General features: G+C 36.8%; 1 protein-coding gene across 1 annotated transcript in view; it reads right to left on the reverse strand.

Annotated features, from left to right (window-relative positions):
* UNC5D (unc-5 netrin receptor D) overlaps positions 1 to 21,360 on the reverse strand; it is a 376,103-nt gene that overhangs the window by 325,391 nt on the left and 29,352 nt on the right. Inside the window, exon 3 of the mRNA XM_044659544.1 lies at positions 15,134 to 15,277. Within this exon, the coding sequence (XP_044515479.1) occupies positions 15,134 to 15,277 (144 nt within the window). The remainder of the gene's footprint in view (positions 1 to 15,133; positions 15,278 to 21,360) is intronic.

Raw genomic sequence — 21,360 nt, forward strand, 5'->3', positions numbered from 1 at the left:
CAGATAGATGGTACAGTAGATAGAGAGCCAGACCTAGAGTCAAGGCAATTTGGGTTCAAATCTGCCATATGACACTTCTTAGCTGTGTGACCATGGGTACATAACCTTATTTGCCTGGCCATTGCCCTTCTGTCCTAGCATTGTTCATAGGACAAAAAGTACCTAAAATACCTAAAGACAAGTGCAGCTTTATGTGCAGAAGCTCTGATCAAGGTAGTTGACCAACAAATGACAAATTCTTCCCCTCAATTATTTATGAAGCTATATATTAAGGAATGTGTTTGTGTGTGTTTGAGAGAGACAGAAACAGAGATGGAGAGACAGAGAGTTGTCATATTTATCAATGGAAGCTTCATCCACATCAGTGAAATTCCACGTCTTCTGAGGTACAAAAGTATACTGAAATATTTTGCAGAGAATGCATTCTCTAAAAAAGTGCTTTTCAAAAAATATATATTGTTTCCATAAAGTGAATTACTCACAATTTCAGCAAGACAATAATCTCAAAAAAAAGACCATGTATCACAATTTATTTAGAAAATTCTTGTCCTCTTGTGTATTATTCATTCTTTTTTTTAACACTTACATTCCATCTTTGAATGAACATTATTTTCAAGGCAGGAAAGCAATAAGGACTAGGCAATTGGTTACACTGACTAGGAATGTCTGAGATCAAATTTGAACCCAAGACCTCCCATCTCCAACTGGGCTTTCAATCTGCTAAGCCTTCTGGTTGCCCCACTATTCATTCTATAAAGTTAAAAAAATAAGAAAACTGATATTCTCCAAATTTTTAATCTAATTCCATCCCTTTCCTTAATGGTTGTCTACTTCTCTCACTCCTATCCATCCTCCAAAGGCAAATACTAAACTAGTCAGTATAGTATTACTGTTCTGGTCATTTTCTTACTAAGTTTTTGTTTTATTGTTTAGGCACATGGCGAAAGAATAAAAAATCCATCACAAATCAAACCATGATTTATGCAGAAGTATCAGACATTTCTAATTTCGCTGAATGCTTAATGCCATTTTTTAAATTAATGACACAGCATGGCACAGTTGAATAAGCGTTAGGATATTAATTGGGGATTCCAGCTTCTGACACTTACTAGCTAGGTGACCGTTTGGAAAGTCATTCAATCTTCCTAAGTTGCTGTACCACATCTGTAAAATGGGATTAACAAATGCAGGTATTACCTACTTCAAACAGTGGTTTGGAGGATGAACTATGAAAGCATACATATAAACATATATGTATATACATGCATGCACATATGTGTATATACACATGCATAATGTTTTACAAACTTTGAGGTACTACGTAAATATCAATTGTGTGTATGATTAAGGTATATGGCATCTTGGTGGTATAAGGTATAGATCACTGTACTTAAATAAGGAATACCTGAGTCAGAATCTTGTATCAAATATTTGATTTGTAGGTAAGACATTGGAAAAATAATTTCTCCCCTCTCAGACTTACTTTCCTCATCTATAAAATGGGAATATTAAAAAATAGCGACCACCTCACAAGGTGGCGGTGGCAATCAAATATGATTACATAAAGGGCTTAACAAACTTTAAGCATGCTCTATCCGCATAATGTAGTGGTAGTAAAAGTTCAGGAACCAGAATACTATAGTTGAACTCCTGGCTTTAATAATTATTAGTAATGTAAGCTTGGAAAAATCATTTTATTTCTTGAAGGATAACTTTTATCATTGATAACATGGAAATAACAATACATAAAATGCACATTTCATTGAGTTCTTGTGAATAAAATACTTTCTTAAAGTATTTTAATAAATACTTTGTTATATTAATACCTTAAAATGAGAGGCAGGTAATCATCATTATCATTCTGCTACTATCTTCTAGAGAACTAAATAAAGACAAGAACATTAACATTTTCTATTATTGCTAGTTTTAGGTTTTGCCCAATTATCTCTTTGTCCTGGATCTTCGGCCAAGCAGTCGATAATTCACCATGATTCATATTGTCCATGGATGGACATGGTAGCCAAAGGAAGCTACTCACAGAACCCAGCCACTGAAGACCACCATAATGCAGGGACAAAAGCTTCTGGAGTAATAATAAAGCTACAATTGGGGCAAACCGGTCCTGAGTGAGTACCAGTTTTTCATCACATTCCTGGCATTTCCAGTTGATTGTAGGGCATGACAATGCACTGAAATTAGAACAAGGGATCAAGATTTTAAAACAACATTAGCTTGAGGAAACCTCTTCATTTTTCCTTCATACTGTGAAAAGGCCTCTCTAGGTATTGAGAGCAAAAGAAACTGGCAAAGCATTTTATAAAAGGAATGACCTAAAAATGACCTTATGTTTTTAGTATTAGTTGCCTCATTAGGATTCAGGGCCACTCTTGAAGAGGAGGAAAAAAGAGGCACTTAAAAAGGAAAAGCCAACACAGCAACAAGAAGAAATTAAATGTCTTAAAGTAATGTTGTAGCTCTCTATTTCTCACCTCATCTTGGGTCCCATTCTAAGTAAGTGAGGCCAAAATACCAGCAAGCTGAGAACTCTGAAGTGTCTAAAGAGGTAAAATGGCCACTAAGAATTCTGGCTTCCATAGCCCTTACACCAAAAAGGAAGAAAAAGGATGTAAAAGACAAATGTAAACTATGCTTCTTGCTCAGATAGGTACATAGATGATATATACCACACATGGATTTATGCATGTATCCATAGGGATAACACATGTTTATATGTACACATATGTGTGCCAGCTGGCTTCTATTATAGCCACATGCCCAGTGAATCATGCTTTTGATTGAATAATTCCAATGATTGGTAGTTCACCATCTTAGGCAAATCAAATCACTCTTTGGCAGCTTTGGTTGTTAGAAAGTGATAGAAACCAATGCAGAGTTGAAATTTCCCCTTATGTTAGAAAGGGATGTTGAATTGAAATTTACTGCAGAAGATGGGAGTGAAATTCCAAACTTGGTGGGGAAACTCTGCTGTAATATTCCTTTTGGGCTGAAGGTTATAAATAAGATAATTATTATGCAGAGAGGAAGTTCCACTTAAAGTGAGTCAAAGAAAGACAGTCTTCCTATTTTGTGAACCTTCCAGAGACCAAGATGGGCAGAGTAATGTCTTTCTGGAATCCTTTGCTGTTGTATATCTGAGTTTCTCGCCTATAGCTATCTCTCCTTTTAATAGCAGCTTACTGGTAAATAAAGATACCTACAGAGCAAGTTCCTTTACTTTGCACTTGGACCCATGACAAGTTTTACAGGTGGAGGAATCTTCCTTGGAGCTTTTTATTATTTATTTATTATTTTCTCACAAATGGAGGTGTTATTCTTTTACATGTGGTACGTTCCCTCCAATTCATATTACATTAATTTACATTTCCAGCTGGCAGTTCAGGGCCTGGAATATTGTAGATATCTAGTAAGTATTAAAATCACTCATTCCAGAAATGAAAAATAATCCACATAACCTAAACAATGCCTGCTCTCATGAAGATTACTTTTATTAGGAAAAAAGAAACAGAACATGTATTTTCTTGTGGGAGGTCACTGATGAGAATCAGGATAATTTTCCTTCAAAGATGGCAGTAGCGCTTAGCTTTTAGGGAAGCTATGGGATTATATGAAGCAGACATGAGGAAGGAGTGCATTCTACATGGGTAATTGTTTGTATGAAAGCCCAGAGATGGCACCAGTTGGAGGTAAATATAGATATGTCTTCTATGTGGCAGCCATCCAAACACTTCAAGGCAACTATCATGAATCCACTTTGCCTTTTCTTCTTCAGGCTGAAGATGCCTAGTTCTTTCAAACAACCCTGCTGCAGCATAATTTTGATCCTTACTATCCCAGTTACCTTGGGCAAGTTTTGAAAATTTCACTCCTTAGTGCGACTGACTTTGGGTCTTTACATACGGGACCTGACATCACAAAATCTATATTCACACACAATGATAAGCAGAAAGCTCTTTTTCCCTCTTCACAACAACACAGACTGAACAGTAGGTAGCTGTGTACTTGATCTATCCTTAGTCACAGAATTTAAGAGTCTGAATGGATCTCTAAAATAATTAATCCAAATCCCTATCTGACTATGAATCTTCTCTACAAAATTCCTGACTAATGGTTTTCCTCCATCTACTTCTTTAATACCTCTTGTGATACGGACTTCACTACCTCCCGAATTAGTACAACAAGAATGCCTCTGACATTGCCTATTGTTTCACTGTTCACCTGACCCAATTTCTGTCCTTCATTTCAACTAAATATAACTCATTTCAAACCATTTCAATTAAACTCAGTATTTTTTGAACATTGGCAGATCAGTAAAGAACAACATTCTCCCTTGGGTTTCATAACCTTCTGTAGAAAAAGGAGTGTATGCATTTAGTAATGAACTGAACAAAAGGTGTAGAGAAGCATGCAGGTGGAATGTGTAGGCTGGTATGTTTTCCATGATGTATGATTTTTTAATTAAAGTTCCCAGATAATCTCCTTCTCCTCTGTGCATTATAGAAGGCATCGTTAGCCAAAAAGATATATGTATATAGAAAACTATGCCTTGCTTGTTTATATTTATTAGTTCTTTTTCTGGAGGTTGATAATATGCAAGTTGTTCTTCAAACAATATTTCTGTCAATTTATATATATATGTGTGTGTGTGTATGTATATGTATATATATATATATGTATATACACACATTTTTGTTATTTTGTTTCTATTCTTTCATTCTTCGTAATTTCCTTGGCCTTTCCATGTGTTTTTTAAAAAAATAACCTACTTTTCATTTCTTGCACATAGTGGTATTCCATCACATTCATATGCCACAACTTGTTTAGCAACTCCCCAAATGATGGGAGTCTCCTCAATTTCCAGTCCTTTGCCACCAAAAAGAACACTGCTATAAATGCTTTAGAACATATAGTTGAGAACATTTCTTTCTTTTTTTTGTTCTTTTTTCATTGATCACCTTAAGAAGCAAACCTATTAGTGATATTATTGAGTCAGTTTTATAATTCTTTGAAGATAATTCTAGACTGTTCTCCAAAATGATTAGATCATTTCACAGTTCCATTGACAGTGTATTAGTGTTACTATTTTTCCACATCCTCTCTAACATTTGTTATTGTGTCATTTATTATTTTTATTTATTTGATGCCATCCATGATATATTAATGCCTAGAGAGAGAATCTTAGTGTTAGTTAGTCAGCAACAATTTGTTCCATGCTTCTCTTATTCTTTCCCTGACTAAACTCCAGCTTGTAAGGAGCAGCTGGACAGGGCAGAGAGGACAATGATAGCCCTGCCTTAGGCAACATATTTACTGGGACCTGTCCTTTTGATCTATGGTTTAACTGTGAAGCCAGATGCTAAGTCAGCCACATGACTCCACTATGAAGCATTACCTGCAAAATGTCCTTTCCAGATGATGCCCCCTGCATGTGGAAGGACATTGTGCAGATGGAAGTTCATAAAGGCAGCTCTTTGGTGAAATTCTCTTTGCATTCTTGGTTAGCCATCTTCTTCTTCAAAGCTTTCAAGGGGGTTATGAACCTGTTTTCTTGGAAAGTGATAAATATACACTCTAGTACTGTACTGTATTCTAACTTGGGTGCTTTAATGGGTTAGTGTCCCTTGGACCAGAGAGAGAGAGAGAGAGAGAGAGAGAGAGAGAGAGAGAGAGAGAGAGAGAGAGAGAGGCTTCTTACCCAGAGACACAGAATAACTCTACTCGCCCAAAGGCTTCCTTAAAATGAGGAAAGATAGAGTCCATCATGTTAGCACAACATCTGGTCCTTTAAAGGACCCAGCCTGAGGGCCATCCACATCGATCCCATTAGGATCTCCCCTTCCCAATAGTCATGGTCTGAAGTCCCTCTAAATCTCTGGCTGTTGGAAGGATATGGCTGCTTCAGTAAACAGGGAATCATAGATTATGATCCTTGTGGCAAGATGGAGGACTACTAGGTCCTACAATATTCCCTACCAGAAGGGCACAGAGATTTATTATTTGCCCTGCTGCAATACTCTCTAGTACCCTAGCATTGATATCTGCCATACCATTCAACACAAAGGACCTTTGGGCTCTGCCTTCTGACTTGATGTAGGACTCTAAAGACTATAGGGACTTATTATCCATCTTGCTGAATTCTCCTTTTGGGATTATTGCATCCAAATAAAATATAAGCCTTTGAAGAACAAAAATTATCACACTTTTATAATCCTATCCCTGGTGCTTAGCATAGTACTAACACACAATAAGCAATTAAAGGTTCTTTTCAATTCCAATTCCAAATTTTAACAATTTGAGATAAAGGTTAAAGAGTAAAGTGGAGGAGTGTTTTTTTTGTTGTTGTTTTGTTTTTTTATTAGTTTCTATGAGTGTAGATCATAGTACCTTTTTTTGATTTCCTACAAATCTTAATTCACTCTCCCACCCCAACACATGTCTTCCATAAACTAATACAAAAGAGGCTTTATTCTGCTGTTTTTATTATCAAACTAGAGGCAAGAAGCACTCTTCTTTCTTTTTGAGACTTTGTCTATATTTATATTGTCCAGGCTGGAGATGGAGCTGCCACAGACAAACCCAACTCCATTATCGATCAGCATGGAAGTTTTCACTTCCTCTGTTACCAACCTGGACAGGTTTGTCCCTCCTTAGGCACTCTGGTGGCCTTTGCTTTCCCATGGCTCACCACATTTGTACAGCATTTACTGTGAATTCCCAATTGGCTTCATCATACCCCCGTTTAGAACTCTTGAACTCAAGCAATCCACTAGTGTCAGCTTTCACAGGAGTGGGGATTACCATCGTGAACCAACATGCCCAGCTTCAACCAGAATTTCCTAAGTGCATGCAATATACAGGCACTATGTTAAATGTTGAGGGCATTAGAAAAGTATTTAAAAACGAGTTTCTGCCTTTTAAGAACCACATTCAATTGAGCAATGAAAAATTTAAATATTTAGGTCTAGAAAACCTCAGAATAAGTGGAAGATAGAGCACTGGACTTGGGCTATAAGGTAAAGGTAATTTACAGATAGTGAGGTTTGAGCTGAGTCTTGAAGGAAGGGGACAGTTGTCAAAGGGAGGATGAGCAGCATGCCAAGCATGAGGGATATCCAGTGGAAACACAAGGTGAAATGGAGATGGAAAGTCATGTGGGAGGAAAAGCAAATAGTTTTGTTGGATTGTTGAATATGTGGAGGAGAGAGTAAGAAGACTAAAAATGCAAGGGACCAAATTATGAAAAGGTCTAAAGGCCATAGAAATTTATTATTTGATTTCTGAGATACAAAAGATCTACTAGAGTTTTTGAGTTTGTATGGGGAGGAGGTTATAGCTGACTGAAGAATGAATTGAAATAAAGAGAGTTGAGGCAGGGAGACTAATCATAAGGCTGTTTAATAGTTCAAAAGACTAATTATATGACTATTTGATAGTTCCATAGAGATGTTATGAGACCCTGAATTAGGGCAATGGCTGTATGAGTGGAGAAAGGAGGCTATTGAAAGATGTTCTGAGATGATCTGAGTAATATTCATTCTCATAGAATGATTGGCCCACCTTCTGTCTATACATATAAGTCTTTGGTAATGTCTATTAAGCCACTTCCTGTATGCTAAGTCATCTTTGCTTACATATGGCAGCCTACATACACCCACCATACATCTTTACATTTAAGGTGAGTTTATTTATAATTTTACTTTGTCTGAGATTGTGGTCTTCCATGATTCATAGCTATAAAACCATATTTTCACTGAGAGAATATTGATGTTAGACTTGTATTTTTTTTTACCCAACAGTTAGCAATCTGGGATCACTGAAAGTACTGTTCTATTGCCCAAATACAATGGTGCTCAATCTCATCTTCTTACTTGCTTCCAGTATCACATGCTGTCGGGTATTTTTGTCGTTGGCTGATGAAAGTAGGGAAGGGATTTCACAAACCAAAATGAGACTTGAACTGTATCTTTTCCCCCTCTCCTCTGGTTGCTAGCATAATTTCACGGGTTATTTTAGGGCTGTCTGAAGCATGCAGCATATTTGAATTCCATAAAGTGAGACTCTTTCATGCTTTTTCTCAGGATTCATCACATTTCAGTGTCTTTTTACAAAACTGTTTTCCTTCCACGTGGTACATTTCAGGTAGGCAATATTTGCCATATGACACTGTTCCTTGGTTTCCCCTTAATGGGGAAACAGAAACATGGCTAGTGTCCACAGAGAATAGAAGCACCTAAGGGTTAATGGAACAGACTCAATGTTTTGCAGGCAGCTGAAGAAGCATGCAAAGGAGAATGTGAAGAGGGAAAACTTGGGCAAAATGGCCAAATGTTCACACACAGAAATAAACAACCACGAATAATTGAATATTTCAACTCTTGACAACCGTCCAGCAGAAGAAGTAACAGATGCAGCAGTGTGCTTCTCTAACTTTGGCTGGATTGAACCAAACAGACTTGTGAGGTCTTGTGGGAGTAATTCCCAGCAGAGTGGTTTGTGCCAACTTTGTGAGGGTTTGGACTAATTCAATTTATTTATTTATCTTTACCTTAAAACAGATACATATCACACTCATATTTTTGCAGTGTTGTCTTCAGTATTGTATTTTCCAGCCCTGGGCAGTTGGCTGAAGAGTCACCATTTCCCTGATGCAATGTGCAACTCTGATGGTGTAATGAAAACGCAAGGTGACAGAACACTTTGGCTCTTAGGATAAAACTTCTCTTGGCTGCTGGTCACTCAGGGGGCAATTGGTGCGTGACTGCATAATAGATGTGCTATCACTTTCCCATGAGAAAGCAATAATTTATACAGAGATTACTTAAGGAAACCGTCACTATTTTCTTAAAGGAAAAACAATATAAAGTTAAGTAAATGAATGTCATTTGAAAAGAGCTAAATATAGTCTCATTTTAAAGAGGAAATGTTTACCAATTAAAGTCAATTAGAGTGTAGTATAGGTTCCCTTGCAAGGTGATGGTTTCTCTTTAACTGGAGTTATCCATTCAAAGGTAGGCTATAGTAGAGGGGGTTCAAGAACAATTTAACCTAGATAGTTATTTAGATCCATTTCAATTTCAGTGTTGAAATTCTGTGATTCTGTAACTTTCCTCCTGGTTGTGCTTCTGATCATTCCAATTTGCTTTAAATAAGTGATGATGATGATGATGATGATGATGATGATGATGATGATGATAGCACTTCTCCAGTGCTTTCAGGTTGAAAAAGCTCTTTGCTGGCTGATCCTTATTTTATTCTTATAACAACCCTTGGAAGTATATTCCCATTTTAAAAACTGGGAAACTAAGGCAAAGAGGTTATATGACTTTTTTTTAAGGTCACACAGCCAGTAAGTCTGGGAGGCTGGATTTGATACTGGTCTTCTTGACTTCAGATCCAATACTTTTTCTACTATGCCAATCAGCTGCCTGAGAAAGAAAGCCCAGGGGATATCTTAGCTTGATTTGAAGGCAAAGGACTTTGGGAGTCAAGGGTTCTAGTGATGACTTTGTTTTAATGAGCTATGTGAACTTGAACAAGTCATTTAACTCTCATTTTTTAAAAATTTTGTTTTCCTTAAAATGTAGTGATTGGGGGCAACTGGGTCACTCAGTGGATTGAGAGTCAGGCTTAGAGACAGGAGGTCCTGGGTTCATATATGACCGCAGACAATTCCTAGCTGTGTGACCCTGGGCAAGTCACTTGACCTCCATTGCCTAACCCTTACCACTCTTCTGCTTTTGAACCACTGCACAGTATTGATTCTGAGATGGAATGTAAGGGTTTTAAAAAAACAGAATAAAAAAATGTAGTGATCAGGGGAAGATAGGTAAATAGAATGCCAGACCTGGGGTTAAAAGGACCTGGGTGCAAATTTGATCTCAGGCACATCCTAGCTATATGATATCCTGAGCAAGTTTCTTACCCTGAGTTGCTGAGTCTTTACTGCTCGTCTGCCTTGGATCCAAGTGTAAGGCAGAAAGTAAGGGTTTTTTTTAATGTAGTGATCATTGAGGCATCAACTAAGATTATGTTACTCAAAGGAGAGCTATGATAGCTAAACATGGCTGGCTTTTTTGGAGAATGGGTTTTTTTCTTGTAATGTTATAACTGAGAACAAGTACTCATTTTTCTAGAGAACTCTCTTAGGATAACACTATACGAGGTGTCACAAAAGTCTTAGTGAAGTTTTAAGCTATTAAATCTCAAAATTCTGCTGAGATTTTGGGGGATACCTCATATAGTCAGAAGCATAGTGTGGCAGATGAAAATATCTTACTCTTAGACAATCAAGGTTCTAATGCAACCTTTGCCAAAGCTTGCTAACTATGTCAACTTAGGCAAATCACTTTATTTCTCTGGGCCTTCTTTATCTCATCTGTAAAATTAATGGACTAAAGGATCTCTAAGGTCCCTTCCCCCTCTAAATCCTATTATCCTTGTCTTACAAAGTCATAATAAGCAACATTATATTTATTGGTTCGAACAGATCCAAAGGACCCAGGTGAGCCTTTCGATTACTAGATGGACAGCAAAGAAATAGAATGGATTTTCTAGGTCAGAGCAAATGAATATCATTACCAAATCTTAATAGCAGAAAATATTGAGCTAGAAATTATTGAAAAACGAGTCTTAGTGATTATTTAGTTCAATTCCTTCTTGGTAGATATGAAATAACTATGACCAAAAAGGTTTATGTACTTTGGTCACAAGGGAAATGAACAAAATCAAGGCTATTTCTTCCAACTCCATCAGGTTAAAACTGGGCAAATTGAGGCCCAAAGAGGTTAAGATTCCTCTTATTTTAGATCAACAAAACTATTTCGGTAAGTATTGAGAAATTTTTAAGAAGACTACAGGGAGGAAATTTTTAGTACATATTGAATGAACAGCACAATTTTTCAGGTGCCTCTAAGCACCATTCCCCCACTCCAACCCCAACCCAATATCCTAGTATGATATCTGGGTCCTGTCACCCCACATCATACAGTGAGGGTAAAATGAATATTTTAAGAGGAAGATTTCACTTCTTGAGAAATGTAAATGTCTCTTCAAACAGCAACTCAGTTCTCCTCATAATCCCTGTACTATTGACATATGCCAGGCACCGTCTCCATGAGTTCTCAACTAAATCCCTCTTGCCCTATATTTTTTATGGCACTCTCACAAGAAGTCATTTGAATAAGACTGCAATAACTGACACTGTCTTCAGTGTCTCAATTACTTACTAGAAAGTCTCTATGCATTTTATTGTGAGTTCCCCTTGAGACAAAACACTTACTGGGAGAAATGAGGGGTTTTCTTTTGTTTTATTTTTAAAGAGGAGGAAATACTCTGTGTCATCACAATCAGGAAAGCAGGACAATTTTTCTATGGGACATAAAGGCAAATGCTGTTAACGACCTTGATGTAGTGACCAGTATCTCCACTCCAATCAAAGGTTGCCTATCTTATTGTTCAGCCATTTAAGTCATATCCAACTCTTTTTAAAAATAAATTTTATTTTTCCAGGTTATATGGAAATATAATTTAATATTTATTTTCTGCTTTTCTGCAATCCATATTCTCTTTCTTCTTTCCACTTCTTCCCCCTCCCTAAGAAGTAAGTAATATGATATAGGTTGTACTTATATGTTCATCATGTGAAAAAATAGGTATATTGCTTGCACTCGACAAAAAATCATAAAGGAAATAAGGAAAGAATGGTATGTTTCAATTTGCATTTGGACTCTATCTGTTCCTTCTTTGTCAGTGGATCTCCTTTTTTCATCATGAGTCTCTTGGAGTTGTCCTGGATCCTTGCCTTGTTGATTCTAGTTAAGACATTCACAGTTGATCGTTATACATTAATGTTGTTACCATGTACAATTCTCTCCTGGTGCTGCTACATTCACTTTGAATCACTTTATAGAAGTTCAGGATTTTATTTTGTGTGTGTGATCATCTTATTTGTCATTTCTTATGGCACAAGAGTATTCCATTAAATGAATATATCATAGCTTGTTCAACCATTTCTCAATTGATAGATATCCCTTCAGTTTCCAATTCTTTGTCACCACAAAAAGATCTGCTATAAATATTTTTGTACAGGTAAGTTCTTTTCCTCTATTTTTAATCTCTTTGAGATATAGACCAAATAGTTGCATTGCTGATTCTAAGAATCTGATGGCTCTTTGGGCATGGTTCCAGATTGCTTTCCAGTTTGGTTATATCCATTTGCCACTTTATCAGCAGTGTATCAGAATCCCAATTTTTCCACATCCCCTGCAGGATTTATCATTTTCCTTTTTTTTATCATGTTAGCCAGTCTGATGGGTGTGAGGTAGCACCTCAGAGTTGTTCTAATTTGCATTTCTCTAGTCAATAATGATTTGGAAAATATTTTCATATGACTAATGATAGTTTAACTTTTTTCTTTTTTTTTTCTTTTCTCTTTCAAACCTTAGTTTCCATCTTAGAATCAACAGTGTGTAATGGTTCCAAGGAAGACAAACAGTAAGGGTAAGGCAATAGGTGGGGGTAAGTGAGTCACCCACAGTCACACAGCTAGGAAGGGTCTGACCCCAGATTTGGACCCAGGACCTCTCCATCTCTAGGCCTGACTCCCAATCCACTGAGACACTTAGCTGCCTCCTGATAGTATTAATTTCTGCATCTGAGAATTGCCTGTTCATATCCTTTGAAGTCATATACAACTCTTTATGAGCCAATCTGGAGAGATTTGCCATGTCTTTTCCAGTTCATTTTACAAATGAGGAAACTGAGGCAAACAGGGTTAAGACTTACTCAAGGTCACACTCAATATTTTTGTTTTGGGTTCTCCCACCCCCTCATTGGTCCTAGGAAGAGTCTCCGGGAGTGGGTTGTACCATTAATTATTGTGTAAGATATATTGACTCCTGACCCAGTACAGAGGAGCCAAGATCCCCGATTCAGAATAAGTAAGTTAGATGAGTTAGGACTCCTGACCCAGATCTCAAGAGTCAAGGTCTAATTAAGGCAGATCTTTGATAGAATAAATAAACCAGAGGAGTCAAAGTCCATAAATTGTGTCTTTAGTTGGACAGGACCAGGGGATATAAACATTGAGACACTGAAGATATTGTCTTATAAGAGAGCCCAAGGACTATTATAGCATAGAATACTTTAAGATAACAATCACACACACAAACACACACACATACAAGATAACTACAAAGGGGAGGGCACAGGGAAGCATAAAAACAAGATAAATGACCTCATGAGATTAAGTACAAAATGACTGGTTTACAGAGTTAAGGCAAGAGACTAGAGGATTGGTTAGAAGTTTGGTGATTGGGGGCCAGCAACAAACAATCATCTTTCCCACAGAACTTAAGAAAAGTTCATGGTTAGAGTTCAGGTGCAGGATAATGACCAGGACTTTTAGACAGCAAACAAAACATCCTAGATGGATAGTTGGGTGACTAAAGATAATCGGCTCTACAGCATCCTTTCTTTCACAGAAAGTTATCAATATTAGCAAATTTCCTTGAGGCAGGAGAACTGGATTTCTAAATCTACCCCTCTATAGAACAGCTGAATTCTGAACTAAATTCTGGAACAAAGAACCATGACTTGAGTAATTGTAGGAAGCAAGTAAGAACAAGAATTTGGTCCTTAGCTCAAGCCTGTGATTGGTCAGTCCAAAGCCCCTTCTATAGAAGAGCAAGGTTAAGTGAATTTCCACAGATATTAGGTACAGTATATCCCTAAGGTTTGAACAGTGATGATCTCTTTTCAGGTCAGCAATGTCTATCTGCTTGATAGTACTGCCTAGACCTTTCCTTATTTTCTTATGTGTTCCTGTGTCACAGGTCAAAGGATCCTGAAACAGAAATATGTAGAAATCTGGAACCACCTGGGAAGGTGTACCTTGCTATTTCTACCTCTTTCCATTTCCCTGTTTTCTCTTAGACCAAGCTAGTGCACATTTAAAACCAATTTCTATGTTTTAAGATTCATAGGGAAGATTTAACAGCGAGACGCACAAAGAGTCCTTAATGCCTCCTTATTTTCACAGATTTTCATGTACATTACAGGAAAAAAGTCATTGCTTGTGTTTCCCATAAATGACTCCAAAGTGCTGCCTTTGGGTGCCATACACAGCAGCCCATTCTGACAGGTTTTCCTCTCGCATGAACAGTCCTTACCTGGCATTGCTGTGACACCTGGGTGTTCCTAATCCAAACAGAAGCTCTTAGCCAAACAGACTTGCTGAATACACTCCAGAGGAAATTATGAAACATTTAAGAAGGGATTTAAGAGAAGTAAGTGAATCTAATGAGGATACAGACAAGTCAATCTGTATCTCTTCCTGATCAGCTAAGGTTAAAAAAGACATCTAGAATCACCAAAAAGCCTGCTTTTACCCTTGAAATCTTATAAAATATTCCATAACTTCAAAGACCTGTTGTTTTGCTGGTGTGTGGAGGCCACTTCCACCACCAATGCAAATCATAGCTCATCTATGAAATTGTAGCTCATCTTTGAGAATAATCATGGCTGAAAAGTCCCGCACCTTGTAGCCAACCTGGGGATGAAGCCCTTTGAATCCAGCAAGACCGATCTTAGGACTGGGAAAAACAATGCATTGCTAGGACTTCATTGGAAAACGTTTTAGTTTGGTAGGACCTGCCAGAGCTTGTGCCCTATTAGCAGAACCCTTGAGTGCTCAAGGACACCTCTAATTCTCCAGAAGGCATGAGAGGAGGATGATAGTAAAAAAAATCACACAGATTTTTGAAAACATCTAATAAAAAATATCAAAGTATGGAACTCCTAGTGTAGGAACTTTCTTCACCAACATGGAATGACACATCTGTAACTTGGCAAACAATCTGTAGGAAGGTTCTTGAGAAATTTAGAGGATAAATAAATTTACACAAGCTAGTGTCAAAGAATAAGATTTTAATCCAAATCTTCTTGACCACAAGCCTAGCACAAAGACAATCATAGCATTTCACATAAACTCTGAGATTTGGAAGGGAACTCAACAGCTGTCTTGTTCAACCCATACATGAAAAGAATTCCTAAAATATGGATATGTACAAAAATATACCTTTTGGGGGGAAAAAAGACAAATGACAAATCTACTTACAGGCTATGCGGACTGATGCCTTCCGGCTCTTAGAGGTACCCAGATGGCTCCATGCGACGCACTGGCACCAATAGTCTTCAGGTCCATGAAAATCCTCTACTTGCTGCCTGGTAACATTGATGAACACTTCTCGGACCTTCAGGCCTGATGAGGGAAGATAGAGAGAATCATCTGATACGGATATCTTACTCTAGCAGAAAGTTAAGGTGAGCCAACCCATTTCTTTTTTAATTAAACAATTCTGTTTTTAATCAAAGCAAAGCTTTAATTACTTTGACAATAATATATTACTGCTAATTAAATTCTAACAGCTGAGTAGGCCGGAACACACAAGTATAAAGAATCACCAACCAGTTGGTGCTTTAGTGAGGTTTCAAAGGTGTCTCAGAGATTTGACTTTATCTGAGGGCACATTAATATGTGTACTTACGAAATAACAAGCATAATATTGGTGTTTATCTCCATATATAGATACAGAGGTCCTACCCCATCAGGCCTTGCAAGAGTTTAGCCCCAGAAATTCACAGGAACAAAACTTTTTAATAAGAAAGTAACTTAAAGTTTACACAAGTCCTTAAATATTGGATAACTCAGACTCACAAGAGTTAATCTTTCTGCCCAACGTCACACTTATATTCCATGATGGAGACATGGTTTGTTGGCTCCAAACAAATCCAGTATTACAGAAACCCAGAAGAAAACATATCATAATCTTGCAGTGTTAGATCTCTGAAGAGACCTTGAATTTGAAGTCAGTGTAGTCTAGTGTGAAAAACTTGGAGTTAAGAGATATGAGTTAATGTTTCCAGAGCTGACACTTATTAGCTATATGACTTTTACATCTCAATGAGCTTCAGTTTCTGGATCTGTAGAATGAAGGTAGTAATCCTAGCTCTACTTCTTTGACATGGAGTAGAGAAAAAAAAAGGGCTTTGCAAAATTTTGAATCAATATATAAATCCAAATGTTTATTAATCATTTAAACAACTATCACACATACATGTAATCTATACATATGTAAATATGTCTATAAGATATCTCTATATATACAAATATATGTGTGTATGTATATACACATATATGTACATGGTTTATACTTCACAAGCATTCATTAAGCACCTCCTATTGCTAGGCACTGTTATATCCCAAAATGTTATATTTGAATGGACAAGACAAACACACCTAAAAGAGCTGGAGATCAAATATGTGCAATATTGTGTAACAGTGCTTCAAAAAAAAGGATTTCTGAGATGTCAGATAAATATAACACATTAATGTAAGCTGGATTAGTTTAGGAAGACTTCTTAGATAAGCTAAGACTTAAATTCATCCTTGAGTGATGGGGAGGATTTGAATAGGAGAAAAAAAAAATGATGGCAAGGAAAACCGACAATGAGGGTAAAAGAATCTTTGCATCAAATATATCTGGATAAAGTCTGATAACTAAGATAAATAGAAATTAACATACAAGACCAGCCTTACTTTTAAAAGATAAGTAGACAAAGAACATGGGTAAACAGTTCATAAAAGAGGATATGCAAGCAATAGACAATCATAAAATCCCTCAAATGCAATACCTCATTTTCCAACTGTGGGCTTTTCTACTGACTTTCTCCATCCCTGGAACCCACTTCCTCTTCAAATCTACTTCCTAACAACCTTGATTTACCTCAAATCTCATCTGTAGTTGCATCTAATGCCAAAAATCTTTTTCCAGGGCTCGATCTTAGTGCGCTTCCTCTGACATGACCCTAATAATCTTTGTGTTCAGTTCTGGACACTACATGCATTTATGTTCAGTTCTAACTGCATTTCAGGGAAGACACTGATAAGCTTGAAAGCATAGAAAGAAGGCAACCTGGATAGGAAGAAAGAAAAAAATGATCTTTAAGATATCTTCATAGGAGGAGGAGATGAGGAAGGGAATGTGTATCTTTAGCCTGAAGAAGAAAATATTTTCAGATGATATTAGAGGAAAAGAGTCAGGGGGTGGGTGGGAATGAAGAAAGAAAGAAATGAAATTCTATATTACTCCTGAAGGAAGAATTAGCAGCAATGGATAGAAAATACAAGGAGGCAAATTTAGGCTTTAAATAAAGAAGAACTGCTTAATAATTATAGCTATTCTAAAGTGGATTATTGGCTACCTCAGCAGGTTATGGGATCCTTGTATTCAGTGGGTTATGGTGCTTCAAGTAAAGTACAGATAACAAGTTGTAAAGTATGCTATAGCAAAGATTCAGGTACAGATTAGGGAGGAAAAAAGCCTTGAAGCCTCTGCTGATTCAAAGACTATGATCTAATATTAAATATATATATCGAATTCTGCAGTGTGTTCATTTGTACTTTATAGACTGAACCCTGCCATATATAGCCAAGACCATCTGGGATTCCAGGATCTTTACTGAGTCCACAGGCAAAATTGGCAATGTATTTTAAGGTAATGTTGATACTAGATCAGAAGATATAATATTTGACTTGGGTCTTGAAGGGAGATTAGTATTTCAATAGGTAAAAATTATGGCAGGTAATTCTAGGCAAAAGGGATGGTGGAAAGACACAGCCCTTAGGAAATCTTAGGAGATGCAAAGGGAATTGTAAGTAGTCCAGCGTGATTAGTTCATAGTCTGAATAGGACAGAAAAATGAAATAAGGTTCATGGAAGTTATTTGGTTGCAAAAATTAGCTATTCACTTTGCCCCATAATTTACTATAGAAAAATAGACCAGGCATGACAATTTGATGGGAAAGCCATACAAAAATTTTAAATACCCAGCACAAAAAAAAAAAAAAAAGTCTTTACTCATTTTCTTGTGAAGGATGGAAGCTAAGGAATTCAGTGGGAACAAATCCTAGCCCAGAAGAATTTCCACTTATATTGGGTTGTTGAGTTTCCCCGAGTCTTGAAGATTTTTACTAAGGGCAACAAGAAAGCAACTATCTATATTTGCCTATTCCTAGAATAGGGTCAGAAGGGTTATTCCCTCAAGAGGAAAAACATTGGTGGCCACAAAATAAGGCTTTTCTCAGAGAAAAAGAAATCTTTGGTGCCCCCTAGGGAAAAAGGAATGGAATGAGCAGAATAAGTTGTTGGTATTTGAAAATTAATTTCAAGTTTCAGCAGTAAGTGTGTAAAGCTATGCAACTTGGCAGTGCAGAAAACAAAAAGAGAGAATTAATAGAGAGGATTGCAAATAAGATTCACCACATCCTTCAAATTGATCCATTATAAATCTATTAAGCATTTACCCTATGGTGTATGCAAAAGAAAAAGCCATGGTCCCTGACCTCCAGGAACTTATAATCTGGTTTAAAAATACATAACTTATGCACATATGAAATATAAGAAAACACATAAAAAGAAATTATATAAAAGATAATAAATGCATTTGCCCAGAAGAGAAAGAACACAGAATAGTAGGGGAAAAACAGAACTGATAAATTCATATTCTAACAGGGGAGACAATATGCATACATGTAAGCATATTCATATTATATATAAAATGCATACAACGCTGTGTTTGGAATGAGGACACTAGTAGCCACGGGGGTGGAAAAAAAGTCTTACATAGAAGAGTGTACTTGAACTGAATTCTGACAGAAACAGGGAATCCTAGAGATAGAAGGGATGACTAAAACCTGCAGATCATTTTTCATGGGAATTCTAATCTAGCAGTATGTCCCTCTCTGTACGTAGACTGCTGATGTTTTCAAGCTAAGTAAAGGGCTTTACAATAATTCTATATGAATTTAATATAATTTTAACTGGCTCACTGTCTATGTCAAGGTCTTTTAGAATGAAATGAACCTCATCTTAATAATCAATAATAATAATAACTATCATTTATATGGTGCCTACTGTGTGGTGGGCATTGTTCTATGTAAGTACAAATATCTACTTTTAATACAACAGTTCTTGTTAGGGACGCATGTACTATTATTATCCCCATTTCAGAGTTGAGAAAACCGAGGGTAGTAGAGTTTGAGTTGCCCAAGGTTATAAAGTAATAATATTAGTGTTAATTTAGTACTGCAGCTAGGTGGAGCTGTAGATGGAGTATTGAGTCTAGAGTCAGGAAGATTCATCTTTCTGAGTTGAAATCTGGTCTCAGACACTTACTAGCCGGGCAAGTCACTTAGCCCTGTTTGCCTCAGTTCTCCATCCATAAAATGAACTAGAGTAGGAAATGCCAAAACACTCCAGTATCTTTGTCAAGAAAACCCCAAATTGGGTCCAAAGAGTTGGCTATGATTGAAGACATCTGAACAACCAAAGACAGCAACACCAAATCTCCATAGTGCCTTCTATGTATCAGATGCTGTGCTAAGCACTCAATAAATAATATTGCAATTGATCTTCACAACAGTCCTGGGAGGTAGATGCTATTTTTGCTCCAATTTTGCAGATGAGAAAACTAAGGTATAGATTACATGATTTATCTATGGTCAGAAAACTAGTTTCTCAAGCAGGATTTGAACTCTGGTGTTCCCCAAAATAATCCTTGCATTTTATCCATTGTGTCACCTGCCTTCTGTCATATTAGCTATTCTTCTAAGATGCCTGACATCTATATAATTTCAGAACGGTTTCTAAGTCATTCTTTCAAAAAAGGTTAATGGTGACTACTCTAAGGGACTCATGATAAAACAAAAAGCAATCTACTGCCATAGAAGGAACTAATGGGTTTTAAATGCAGATTGAATTATTCTATTATTCATTTTATTTCCTCCATGAATTTTTCTTTAGAGTAAGCAATATTTTTTTCTTTCTCAACATGATGAACATGGAAATATGCATTGTATGATAACATACAACCTATGTCATATTACCTGACTTCTTGGGGAGGGAGAGAAGGGGGAAGAATGGATCTCAGAATGTCAGAAAATGATTATTAAAAACTGGATCAATGTAAAAATATTTAAATAGTTGAAAAGAATGATGTAAAGGACAAATAAAAGTAATAACAGGACACTGTTGACTATTCTTGGGGTGTAATTAGTGAAGCATTTTTGATTCTCCCTAATTACACTTTCAAATAGCCTACCTGCCATCTTGTCCCTGAGGATATTGTAAAATAGTGTGTCTTGTTCTTTATGTCTTTGCATAGATCTATTAGTCTAGTAGACTTTCAGAAAAGGAAATGAGGTTAGACCAACTTGACTTGTTCTTGATGAAACCACACTGGCAAGGAAGAATCAGCAATGCCCTTTCTAACCAGGATTTTAATAATGCATTTTGGAATGTTGCGAGGAATCAAAGTCAAGCTCACTGTCCCAGAGTTTGAAGAAACTTAACCTTTTTGAAAATTGGGTTAACATTTGCTTCTCTCCATTCACGCAGCACCACTTCTATTCTCACCCCCCCCCTTTTTTTTTTCAAAGATTCCTCATTGCAGCTTAGCGATGACATCTACAAGTCTTCAGGACCCTGATATCTATTTCATCTTGCCCTGGAGACTTGAACTCCCTAACATGTGCTCCCTTGCTATTTCCTCCCTCATCTTTTATAAACTTATTTCAGCTTCCTCATTTATAAAAGGAGGGGAGACATTATGGCTCTGGTGGCATATAACTACAACTGGAACAATGTAGAGATTATCCATGGCTCATGTACAAGGATGATACAAAATTTGTAAAGTGTTCTATATTTTTAAAATATTAAGGATGTAATTATCACAAGCAAAATGGTCTTTTTTCTTTTCAATCCAGATTGATTCTCTGTTGTTTGTTTCAGTTGTGTCCAACTTTTCATGACCCTATTTCGGGTTTTCTTGGCAATGATACTGGAATGGCTTGCCTTTTCCTTCTCCAGCTCATTTTACAAATGAGGAACTGACACAAGCAGAGTTAAATGATTTACCCAGGGTCATACAGCTAATGTTTGAGGTCAGAAGTGAACTTGGGAAGATGAGTTTTCCTGACTCCAGTCCCAGCATTCTATCCACTAAGCCAACTAGCTAACCCAAACTGATGCTTTAGGGGAGACTAGAAGCAAAAAAAGAAAATAACTAGAATATAAGGTGGCATCTTAGAATTTCATTTAGGGAATGGCTGAACAAATTAAGGTATATTGTAATGATGTAGTATTATAAGATAGTATGAAAGATGATTTCAGAGATTCCCGGTTATCATGGACTGAGACAGAGGAAAGTAAAGCAAAACAGGATAATGATTTATACAAGAATTGTAAGTCTTAAAAGAAAAGCAATGTTGAATGATTGACTGAA

The sequence above is a fragment of the Gracilinanus agilis genome, chromosome 2, assembly GCF_016433145.1.
Source record: "Gracilinanus agilis isolate LMUSP501 chromosome 2, AgileGrace, whole genome shotgun sequence".
NCBI classification, from domain to species: Eukaryota; Metazoa; Chordata; class Mammalia; order Didelphimorphia; family Didelphidae; genus Gracilinanus; species Gracilinanus agilis.